Raw genomic sequence first — 12,159 nt, forward strand, 5'->3', positions numbered from 1 at the left:
ACTTCTTAATTACCCTTCCTGATGCTTTAGTTGGTTATTAAAACAAATCCAAAATTAATTTCTGTTATAAGAGAAAAATCTTTTAAAAGTTCCAAGCATTAAAGCAATTGATTACAACAAAACATTAATTTGCTTTAAAATATACTGTATTGGGGGCAGCTGGGTAGCTCAGTGGATTGAGAGCCAGGCCTAGAGATGGGAGGTCCTAGGTTCAAATGTGGCCTCAGACACTTCCCAGCTGTGTGACCCTGGGCAAGTCACTTGACCCCCATTGCCTAGCCCTTACCACTCTTCTGCCTTGAAGCCAATACACAGTATTGACTACAAGACAGAAGGTAAGGGTTTAAAAAAATAAAAAAAAATAAAAAAATATACTGTATTGATTTCTTCTGTCTTTACATCCTAGTATTACTAAGAAAAGGAAGAAAAAAAGATTCTTCCTGCTCCAAATTGAAGCCTTGGTCACGACAAATGGACTCATAAGAGAATAAAGAGCTGAGAATGGCACTGAGGGTTAAATATAAACCTCGATGACTAAAATGGTGGTAGATTTGAAAAAAAAAATAGATCACTCAAAAGGGGGGATGTTGAGGAAAAAAATTCTGTTTTAGACATGTTGAATTTGAGGTACCTGCATCCAGTTTGCAATGAACAAATAACAGTGATCATAAGGATATACCATAAACCACTGATCACTTATTTTAAAAAATTATCAAGTAGGAATAGAAAACAAGGTAGGATGAACAGAGAAATGAAAAACAATAGACTGATAAATTAATGATATGTTGGTACCCTCAAAATACTGGAAAAATCTAGAAGCAGACTTATGAGTATGTTTAGTTCTTCTAATGGAAACTTATGAAAATAGGTTAACAAAAATTAAAAAAATTAACAATTAACAAAATTAAAAAATTAACAAAAATTTGGAAGAGAAACTCTGAAGAATGATTCCCAATGGTGGCAGGAAGAGTGCACTGCACATTAACAAGAACATTGATTCATCAAAGTTTAAGAAAATAATGCTTACCTGTGGAGTAAATCTTTTGAATTCAGCCATCCAGTTAGGAAGTGTAGACAAAGGGCCACACACAAGAAATGGTCCAGGTACTCCTCTTTCAACCATTAATGCTATTGTAGCAATGCACTGAACAGTCTTTCCTAATCCCATTTCATCTGCTAAAATGCCATTAATACCATTTTCCCAAAGCATCTGCATATTCAAAAACCGAAAAACAAAAAAACCCTGTTTAAATCCAGAAACATAAATTTCTGCTCTTCATAAGAGTTTCATAGTAACACTAATTGACAAAAATATTACTAAGATTATAAACCCAATATTAAAAGGTTGCTTAAAAATCCCCAACTTTCTGAGTGATTAGACAACTTCTAGGTAACAAATCCATTACATGATTCCAAAGGGCAAATGAAAAAAATCTCAAAAAATCTGAAAACTTTAACAAATTTTAAATCTCAAAAAATAGGTATTAAAATCTTAAATTGAAGTAGTATTTTTAGTAAGAAATAGCAATAGAATGAGGCGACATAATATAGCAGAAAAAAGTAATGGATTAGTAATTAAGAGATAGCAAGGACTCTATAGTTCCATTTCTTCTACTTCCTAACCCAGATTGAGACCAGATAAAGCTTAAATTGAATTGAATGTACCTTTTAGAACCTAGGAAATCTAAGGTCTCTGTCAAGAGGAGATATAATTATAGGAAAATCATCCAGCCAAAACCCTAAACTTACAAAATAAAATTTTAAAAAAGGGTAATAAATTAGGCTTCTTCACTTTACAAAGATTCACCACAGATAGTATTACAACGGACAATGGAAAATAAACCTTTAAATGAACTATTAAAGAAATGACTCATACCCTCAGCCATTCCATGCCTTCTACTTGGTACCACCGCATTATTCCTCCTGTGAAGTGCTTTGGTTGCTGAAAGGGTACTGACTGGCCATTACATTTCCTTATTGGATCTAGAAAGTATTTAGCATTATGGCGAACAACTTGAGATAATCTATCTTTAATCACACTATTTGTATCACTACTTTTCTGAAGATCTTCTACAGAAAGCTGTATAGAAGAAGTGCTTTCCTCCTAGAAGAGAAAAAATCATTAAAAATTCAAGCTTACAAGACTAACTTCAGTCTTCTTTATCAGGCAATATGGCCAACCTCATAAGCATCCCTAAATCTATTAACATTCAACTGTGCAATATAGTGTAAGAAACAAATCAAATGTTTGGGCAAATCCCTGGAGATGTCTAGCCCCCAAACTTCTCTAGAATGTGATTATAAAACTCTCCAATCCTACATTCTCTTAGTCAAGGGATAGCTAATCCTCTTACCCCTAAGATAAAAGGTAAGAGTTTTTTTTTTAAACTAAAATGAAATGTTGCTAAGGGAAAGTCTGCAAGATTTAGGGCTGGGATCAAAGAAACAACTAAACATTTGAGTCCAAATATTTCCAGATATATGCAAAACAGGAAAAAATAAGATTATGCCTTCTTAGACAGTGTCAAATACCAAAATTATTAGTTCTGTGAAATGAGGAGTCAAAATGAAAGGAACTATAAGATCTTAATGTGAAAACAATTCACCTAGCATATGTAATATAGATATATACCATAAAAATATACTATTTTCATATTTATCTCACATGTATTAATCTCAGATACATAACCTTAAACCCAAATCCATATATTAAGCCACATACAAATATACTTAAAATAACAGATGAAGACCTATTAATCAATAAGTACTTTATATACAAACAAAATACAAGGTAATTTTTTTTTTAAGAGTGGATAAAAAAAAAATTGGTGTAAGGGGGTATCAGTAAGGTCCTCATTTAAGTTAAGTCTTTAAAGAAGCTGGGTATTCAAGAGACAGGTGAGAAAGGAGATATTCCAGGAATGGAACAGATGTGATTTGTGAGAATTCAGTAAATACACGATTTTAATGGGAGGGAAAGGGTACCAAAAGTACTGGGGAAAGAAACCTGTTTGACATGACAGAAGAAAAGGAACATTAGGCCCATGTAGCTAATGCTTAGGGAAACAAATGTAGAATTCAAAATGGGCTTTATTATGAATCACTTTACCCAGCTGTCTTCTTTCTTCTTTTTAGCCACTGACAAAATTTCCTTTAAAATAAAGAAAAGATAATATTAAAAATAATTTTATTAAAACATTTTTCATCTTTCATGTTAAATCAGTAAGACAAGCATTTTACTGAGCTTCTAGTGCATATCAAATACTGAGATATAAAAGACAAAAACACATGAGTAAATTGTGGGCAACTATCTTAAAGTGCTCCAAGTTTTTTTTTCTTTAAAAACTCTTACCTTCTGTCTTAGAACTAATACTAAGTATAGATTCCAAGGTAGAAGGGCAGTAAGAGCTAGGCAATTGCACCTGCTAAGTGCCTTGCCCAGGGTGTCATATTGGCAAGAAGTGTCAGAGGTCATATTTGAACCCAGGACCTCCAGTTTCCAGACCTGGTTCTCTAAGCACTGGAAACCATTAGCTGTCCCTTACAAGAGTTCTAAAAAGGAAAGTACCAAGTAAGCATTTGAGATAATGTAGAGAATAGAATTGAGCTGAGCTAAACAGGATTCGTAGAGTTCGCCAGGAAAGGGAGCAGCACTCTAAAGAAAATGATCAAAAGTTCAGGAGCATAAATAGGAAAATAAAGAAACAAAATTAGCCTGATTAGCTAAATGCCTGTGTGAAAACTACTCAAAAACAGAATTTTCAAATGCCTGGATTTGGGGACATTTTATATGCTTCTTTACCTCTTTTGACATGACTTCTGAAATATTATATTCATCTTCTCTTCCCCTTTTCTTTTTCACAACTTCAAAAATAAATGAAAGACAGATTATCATCTTGGTAAACTCTGAAAGTAAATATAAGTCTTCAAAAATTAGGACAAGAAAATTTACCTGGTTTTTCTTCACTTGTGTCAGTTGATTTTTTCCCCTACAGAATAAAAATTTAGAATATTAGGTTGTTCCCCAAGAGTCTTAATCTTATGGAAAAATGAGTTAACTTCTTAATTTACTTTAATATAAAGAAACTAGAAAGTACATATTACAATTCTGAAAAAAAAAAAAAACTCATATATGACACACCGGCAAGAAAAAACAATATTCCACCATCCCTGTGATTTATGATACCTAGTCAGAAGACCGAGGAAAGATCATATTATTATGCATTACATAAATGTGTAAATATTCTTAATGGTTACATTTTGTGCCTGTGGGTGAATAATCCAGGGACTTCAGGACAAATGCATTTAACAACTTTCCCCCCCTCATTCTTACTGAAGAATGTTTTATGAAGTCTATGAGGGGGAGAAGGAGGAAGATGGAGGTAGAGAGGAATGTGTTTTTACAATCTCTTTTAAATCCTTAAGCTCAGAAGTAATGAAATTGTTAGAACCAGATATAGTCCACAAGTTCTCAGGATAAACTAGAAAAGAAAAAAAGCCAATGGTATGGAAGGGGGAAAAAAGTAAAGATTTAGGGTTTTTGAGGAGAATGATCTATTCAAGGATTAGGAGTTATTTTTCAAAGAGAAAAGAACAAAGGAAAATACACCCAAAATAAACATGCAAATAAAAAAGGTGAGGAGAGAGGAAGAAGTGAGGAAGGAGGAAAAGGAAGTAGAGGGAAGAAAGCAGGCTTGAAATTTATAAAAGCATAAGACTTAGAAAAGCAAATAAGAAAAGATGAAAGGAGAGAAGATAACATGGGGTAAATGGGTAAGTACAATTTAATAGTTATGTGTATATATAAATAGGGAAATGGTAAATTCTAAGGAATTGGAAAGTAGAAGATGGTTACAGAAACACATGGAATGGGTAGTGACTAACAATAAGACATTAGTGAAAGTTAACCAATGATGGTAGTAACCTGTGTTAATAGTGACTAAACCAAAAAATGTTTTAACCAAATACTTATTGTTTTTGGGGGTGATAGGTGGGGATTAGGGGGCTCAAAATGAACACTCTACCAGGACAAACTTATCTATAAATGAGACCACCTAGCCTTCAACCTAGGGTTAGGTTTATCATGTAGGCAGCAAATTTCCAGTGGAATGGAATGGATTTAGTCCTATGTATTTATGAGTACTTATATTTCCCCAACTATAATTAATTATATTAATAAGGGCAATACAAAGAAAGCAAACTCTTGTCAAGTACAGGGGAAAAGTTTTAAAGCAATATTTAAACATTTTATTGAGGCTATTTTTCTGTTAACATTAGAACCAGAAATTCCTGACATGGTACTTTTAAAAATTTAATATAACAGATTACCTTTGAAACTTTTAACGCTTCCTTTTTTCGTTCCAATTTCTCTTTCCTCTTCTGTTCCTGAGGAGAGATAACTTACTTAGTGCCCTCGAAATATACACATTTAATGACAGCTTTATTTATAGATTTAGTTCTGAAAGGAGTTACTTTCTGCCCAAACCTCTCATTTTACAAACAAGATACCAATAACTCGCTCTAAGTCAAATAGGCAGAGCCCAGGAAACAAAAACAGTATCTCTTAGCATTCATATCTACCTAATATTCTGCCCACTACACCATAATGCTACTCTTTAACATTAAAGGAGACTGAATGTAAAGCATACCATTGCATCCAGAAAATGGAAAGAACAAAATAAGCTGGCAAAGATATGTACCTCTTTTCCTTCACACTAAGTTCTCCTTCCAACATGTAGAAGTAACCCTAGATTTTCAAAAGTTTTGCCAAGAGAACATATATTTTGGCAGCCTACTCAGAAAGTCCTCAAATATAGGGTCAATGACAGTATAGCTGTCTTATAAAACTAGTCTAATTAAATTCAAAGAGGCCAGAAAGTTAATGTTACCGAATAAATTTGGACCACATTCAACTGGTGATGATCTAGGTGTTTGGGGTAATACAATCTTAAGTTATTCATGAAGACGAAAATGCTTTTGTTGTACTAAAGGATATGCTTATTTTTTAAACTTTAGATTTCAAAGCTACCAATAATTATTTTTAATTACTCACCTCTATTTGTTGCTGTTCCATTTTGGTCAACAAAAATTTCGAGTATATATTGCTTTTTTCAAGCAAATGTTGAAGTCTCTTATAGCGAATTTCATTAGAATCTCTATCCCAAGACATGCGAGCCTACAGACAAAATATTTTTATGCTTATTTATTCTATAGTCTTCCTCAAATATAAATTTTTTCTAGAGTGCATCCTATGAAAATTCAGTCAGTAATAGGATTTAATTGTCATAGAATATGAACAAAACAATAAAAAATTATACAAATGTAGCTTAATACATCTTAGAACCAAGGTTAAAAAACCCATAATGCTTTATTTAAAAACTCAAAACGTTTTAGTTGGTTAAGTTAGTTTTAAAATTTATTAGAATACATATAGGTAAATTTTTTAAAGGTACATAAAACTCAAAAACATGGATTAAGAAGCAAAATTTCTAATTATATTTATTAAAAATAGGAGTGTGTGTCCCCCCAATAAAATACATAATAAATACCATATGTGCAAGGTGTCTTCCAGTGGTACGTGATCTTTTCTTGTATTATGCCAACAAAACACAAATTCTAACAGATATTAACTCCAAAGAAATGTTTCAAGTAAAGGTTCAAAGCACACTAGATGTTATCTGAGGATTAGCCTAATTAAAAAGGCTTTATCATCAGAACATCTGTCAACATGTGAGATTTTTTCAGATTCAGCAACACAGGAAGATCAACTACTAAAGTTGTAATTTCCACGAATAAACAGATTGTAGATACATTTGTTTAAATTACCTATTTTAAGGACCCTTACCTTCTGCCTTAGAATTGATACAATTATCAGTTCCAAGTCAGAAAAGTGGTTAAGAGGCAGACAATTAGGATTAAAATTTGTCCAGGGTCAGGCAACTAGGAAATGCCTCAAGACCATATATGAACCCAATCCTCTAGACTTGAGGCACGGCACTGAGCCACTCAGCTGCCCCAGGCTAATATTTTCTTGTATTGTTGACAAGTGACATTATTTAACTTTTCATAGTATATATGTTAAAATCAGAGTCTATGTACCATAGTGGACCCTCTTGTCAAGAAGACTTGGGTCTAACCTCTGCCTGATCCTAACTAGTTAATGTGACCATAGACAAAATGAAAAGCTCACAGGATCAAAGATTCAGAACTAAGAGACCAAATTTGGTTCAAATACTTCACTTCACTGATGAGGAAACTGACGTCCAGAAAGGTTGAGTCCCTTGATCAGTCACAGAAGTTTCATCATTCACTGCCTGTGTTAGTTATGCATAACATTTCCACAAGACTCACAAACACAAAAATGAGCATACAAACTCTACCCCCATTTACTTAAATCTAGAAATCTTAACACATACACACAAAAAGCAAAGAATAAATACTTGATGAGTAAGGGATAACGCTAAACCAAGGCAGAGAAATCATTATGAGCCAGTGGCCAGTCTTTAAGAGGAAAAAAACCGCTATTACTGACAATGATTCAATCTAGATAATTTTTCCTTCTAACTTATCACCCCCAATTATATTCCTAAATGAATCCTCAAAAATAACCAGTTTGATGAAATACAATATACTATATTTTATGAATTTTTACTCTTTTAAATTTCCTACCTGCCTATCACATGCATCAAATATATTTAAGGACAGAGCTGTATCTTAAACGCAGTTAAGTGTTCAATAAATATGTTGAATAGATGAAGCACTTATTGTTGAATGTAATACACAGGGAGAAAGAAAAGGAAATGTTGCTTTTAGTTTTTAAAAAATATGATTATCACATTTAAAAGATTTTTCATCCAAAGTCACCCATTTTCAATGTCAGCTAAATTAAAGCTATCACCATGGTGTAATGACTCCTATGTACCATTTGAAATGTCACATAAACATTTAAAAGCCATTCGGTTTAGCTCCTTTTACAATCTCAGTATTTCACACTAATGTTAATCCTTAACTTGGACCAACTGGTGATTGAATCTATTCCCTGGACAAGCAATTGTCAAAGGGACCAACAGCCATATGAAAAAGCACTCCAAATCCCTATAGGCTCTAATATGCATTATTTGTTACAGGAATTTTGCTTTTTTTTTTCCCATGGGAAGATAGGAAGAGGGTTACAAAAGGGAAAAAATGAGAAAAAAGCAGAATAAAGGACAGAAGGAATCACAGATAAGCAAGATGGTTTTTAAAGCTAAATTTATCAGATATTTGAAAGATTCTACCTAAGATTGATAGCTTCATATACAAGTTCCTCTCCTTATACAATATATGTGGAAATTCTTATTTTCTTTGGTACTGAAAGTTCACAATTTAAAAAATTTAAAGCATGTGTAGACTTCTCCCCTAAAAAAAGGTCTTCCATAAAAGCATGCCCCACCCCCCAAAGCAATAATCTTAAAGAGAAAGGAACTAGAACTGTTATTTCTTTAGTACAAGGAATTCCTGGGTGAAGAAAACTCCCCCTAACAAAGGAGATGAGCCCATTCCCTGCAACTCATTATAATTCCAACAAAGCTGCCTAGAGCAAAGAGAGATTAATTAACTTACCCAGGGTCACATAGTATGCATCTGAAGGACTGGAACCCAGGTCATCCAGGCTCCCAAGCTAGCTACCTTCTATAACATGCTGCCTCTCTATAAATTATATCATTTATAAAATATAATTTTTTAATTTTATAAGTATTTTGACACTATGTTAGTTACTATCACAAAGAGGGACTAATTGCTAGGTGGACAGCAACACAACATAGTAAAAGTATGAAGTATTAACATTTACCAATTTAGGGAGGAATCATATACCTGTCACCGGAAAATTACTAATTTCCCTCACCAATATGCGAAGTTATTTTATGTTCTTTTCAAGAGGAACATAGATCTAGTTACACAAAACTTAGGGACCACTTGGTTCCGCCTTTTATTTTACAAAAAATGAAATGTGGGGAGGGAGATTAAGGGACTTACCCAAGCAATCAGCCCTCCAGGTAAATATTCTTTCCAACACTCTAGGATACACCTAAGCATTTATTATGGTCCTACTATGTGCCAAGCATTTTGCCACATAGAAGTCTCCTTTCAAAGAGCTTCTTTCTATTCTATCCTTGAGGGACACAAGTGTATGTTATGTACAAAACTAGAACAAGGTAATTTGTAAGAGGGCAACAAGGCAAGGAAAGGGCAGAGGTTGAAAGACTTCAGAGAAGACTTCCCCTCCTGGAAGAAAATAAGGCATTCCAAGAAGTAAAGGAAACATGAGAATAAATTCTGGGCACAGAGAACAATCTTTCTTTTCCTAGGATTGTTGTAAAATGGAAATAATAGCACCTACCTACCTACCAGGGTTGTTTTGAGAATCAACTGAGATAAAATTTCTATTTTTTTTAAAGCAGCACTTAGCAATTTGCCTGAAACATAGTAAATCTAATAGAAATCTTTATCCTCTCTTCCCCTTCAATATACCACATTTTAATATTGCTGAAGCAGGATTAGCTAATTACATCACATACCAGTGAACTCATAATTATAATATGCTATATATACACTTAAAGAGCACAGATCTAGAGCTAGAATGGATTTCAGAAGCCATCTAATCCAACTGTTTCCTATATGGGGAAATTAGGTAATCAACTGATTTCTGCAGTCATTTATAATTAAATGTCAGCACTAGGATTCAAATCCAACTTCTAGGACTCCAAACCAAGTGTTGTTCCCACTGCACCACAGTGTCTTCCTTCAGTGTTTTAAACCATTGTTTATTTCCTTTTCTCTATTAGACAATCATATGAACAATGGATAGACAACTAAAGTCCAGTAAGTCCTAAGTACAACCTCTTTCAGGACAAGGAATAAAAAAATGGTTAAAAACAATGAATGCCTACATACAGAAGACGCACACAAACTAAACTGTCCCTTGGCTAACTCTAAGGGTAAATTAATCAGGAAATGTTTGCTCATTAAAGTCATACCAGTGACTTCAAGAGATTCAAAGCTGGAATACAATTGTAAACATTAGCAGTTTCATTTGCTGCCAGTAAGTCCTATTTCTATTTCTCTTTGTGAATGGAAGTGGGTTCTGGATTCTTAAAGGATTTGCTAGTAGAAAGAAATCCTTTGCAGGTAGGCTTTACATAGAGATGGGATAAAAGGACTGTGGCCAGCATGTACTAAAGAAATTTCATTAAGATATTTTTTTCTTACTTGGGATCAGAATCATAAATCTTGACCCAGAAGGAATTCAGATCATCTACCTTCCCTTTCATTAATTAATTCTAAATTGAGAAATGACATACCAAAATACCTGGTAATTATTTATAACTTACCTTTTTTCAGGTCTAAAATAAAGAGGAAGATAAGATTCTGAATTTAGTTTTATGTTCTCATGACAAAATTGTTGAACCACACATTTATGTGAAAGTGACTTCGAAAAGATGCAAAGCTTTTTTAAATGCATAGCTTTTTAAAAAAAAAAACCACAAAACTAAAGTTTTTAAAAGAAAACGTACAGAAAAAGCAGGAACTGTTACAGTTTAAATGCTTTTTTAAAACTTCCGAATGCGTTTTTTAGAATATAATTTACTGTTGTTTATTATACATTAATGCATTAAGTAGGCTTACTTCAAAAATAAAATTATGATACTACTACAAATCTCTCAGATACCCAAAATCTCTACAAGGCAAAACAAATTTTTAAATATAATTTTCAACATTGGAAAAAAAAAACTAAATGTTTTAAATGCACGGTTTTGCTGTTGTTTTTAATTTGGAAACAAAAAGAAATTGGAAAAGATTCGTTCGGCTCAAGTCCTATTCCTTTTTCGAGACCAACAGTCTGGTATAGTACCTTCTCTAGCATTTTTCGCTCTTTCTCCAGCCCAACTGCTTCCAGTTGTTTTTCTTCTTCCAGCATGGCTGGGGTGATGAGTGGAGTGTTGTCCGGTGGCTGGTCCATCTCTGCTACCAAAGGGGAAAATGGTTTATGAGTATCAAGCCTACACGCTGTGTTCCCAGCACTTAACCGCACACTACTCTCAAAGGGCATTTCTTGGCTCGGACAGCCAATAGATTCCCAAAAAATAAGAACCTGGGGCTCACGTCTGGTCCCCACCGCTCGGGATATCCATAAACCAAAGAAAAGCTTTCCCTCGCGGGGGTGGGGACGAACCCAGCGGCGTCTGGGGAAAGACCGCCGGAGTGCGGGTGGAGGTGGCACCAGCCCGAGCAAGTCCACATGCCCAGAAACCATCAACAGTGATTCTTCGTTTTCGCGGGAAACTCAGGGCGGGGACGAGGAAGTACCCAGGCTCTGCCGGCCCGGCCCTCCCCGCCACCAGCTTTGCTTCCCCCTCAGCCACCTCCCCCCAAACTCATAACTCCTCCGAACCGGGGCCGAAGGAGCACTCACCGCCGCTCTGCTGCAGGCGCTCCGCGGGCATAGCAGGGGGGAAGTACGCAGGGGAACAAGGGTTTCAGCGGCGCTGCAACTCCCGGACGGAATTCCGTGCCGCGGAGACCAAGCAGCCCGAAAACCCGCGCGCCAATTTTCACCTCAACCACCCGCCACGCCTCGCGAGATCCGCTCCTCTCACGAGATTACTTGGGAAAACCGCGCGCTTCTCCTCCCCAAATCTCTACACTCCTCCCTACCCCCGCCCCGCCCCGCCCCGCCCCACCCCCGCCCTCACCCCAACCCCCAGCCTCTGGGAGCTTCCTGTTCCTCTTCTCTCCCACCTCCTCCCCCTACGCAGGGTCAGATGGGGCCACTGCCTGTTTCCAGGTGTTCTTTAGGCTTGCTGGTCCTTCCCCAGAGGGGGCGGGGTGGATCAATAGAACAGATTAGATACACAAAGCACAGGGGAAATGACTTTAGCAATCTAATGTTTGATAAACCCCAAAAGCCCAGCTTTGGGAATAAGGACTCACTATTTAACAAAAACTGCTGAGAAACCGACAAACAGTATGGCAGAAACTAGATATAGATCAATATCTCACAACCTATATTAAAATAAGGTCAAAAGAGATACATGATTTTAGTCATAAAGGATGATACCTTAAGGAAATTAAGGGAGCATGAAATAATTTATGTCATCTTTGAAGAAGGGAAGAATTTAT

At 35.4% G+C, this 12,159-nt stretch overlaps 1 protein-coding gene across 2 annotated transcripts in view; it reads right to left on the reverse strand.

The window, feature by feature from the left end:
• HELLS (helicase, lymphoid specific) overlaps window positions 1-11,638 on the reverse strand; it is a 28,770-nt gene extending 17,132 nt beyond the window's left edge. The window contains exons 1-9 of one of the 2 annotated variants that reach the window (XM_001374847.4): window positions 11,453-11,638; window positions 10,892-11,001; window positions 6,053-6,175; window positions 5,329-5,385; window positions 3,953-3,989; window positions 3,803-3,864; window positions 3,110-3,151; window positions 1,877-2,104; window positions 1,028-1,210 (exon numbers count right to left, since the gene is read on the reverse strand). In XM_001374847.4, the coding sequence (XP_001374884.2) occupies window positions 1,028-1,210; window positions 1,877-2,104; window positions 3,110-3,151; window positions 3,803-3,864; window positions 3,953-3,989; window positions 5,329-5,385; window positions 6,053-6,175; window positions 10,892-11,001; window positions 11,453-11,483 (873 nt within the window). In that variant the 5' untranslated portion in view covers window positions 11,484-11,638. Of the gene's footprint in view, window positions 1-1,027; window positions 1,211-1,876; window positions 2,105-3,109; window positions 3,152-3,802; window positions 3,865-3,952; window positions 3,990-5,328; window positions 5,386-6,052; window positions 6,176-10,891; window positions 11,005-11,452 lie in introns of both variants that reach the window. The other variant, XM_007478776.3, reaches the window with a different exon arrangement.
• Window positions 11,639-12,159: the final 521 nt, after the last annotated feature.

The sequence above is a fragment of the Monodelphis domestica genome, chromosome 1, assembly GCF_027887165.1.
Source record: "Monodelphis domestica isolate mMonDom1 chromosome 1, mMonDom1.pri, whole genome shotgun sequence".
Lineage (NCBI taxonomy): Eukaryota > Metazoa > Chordata > Mammalia > Didelphimorphia > Didelphidae > Monodelphis > Monodelphis domestica.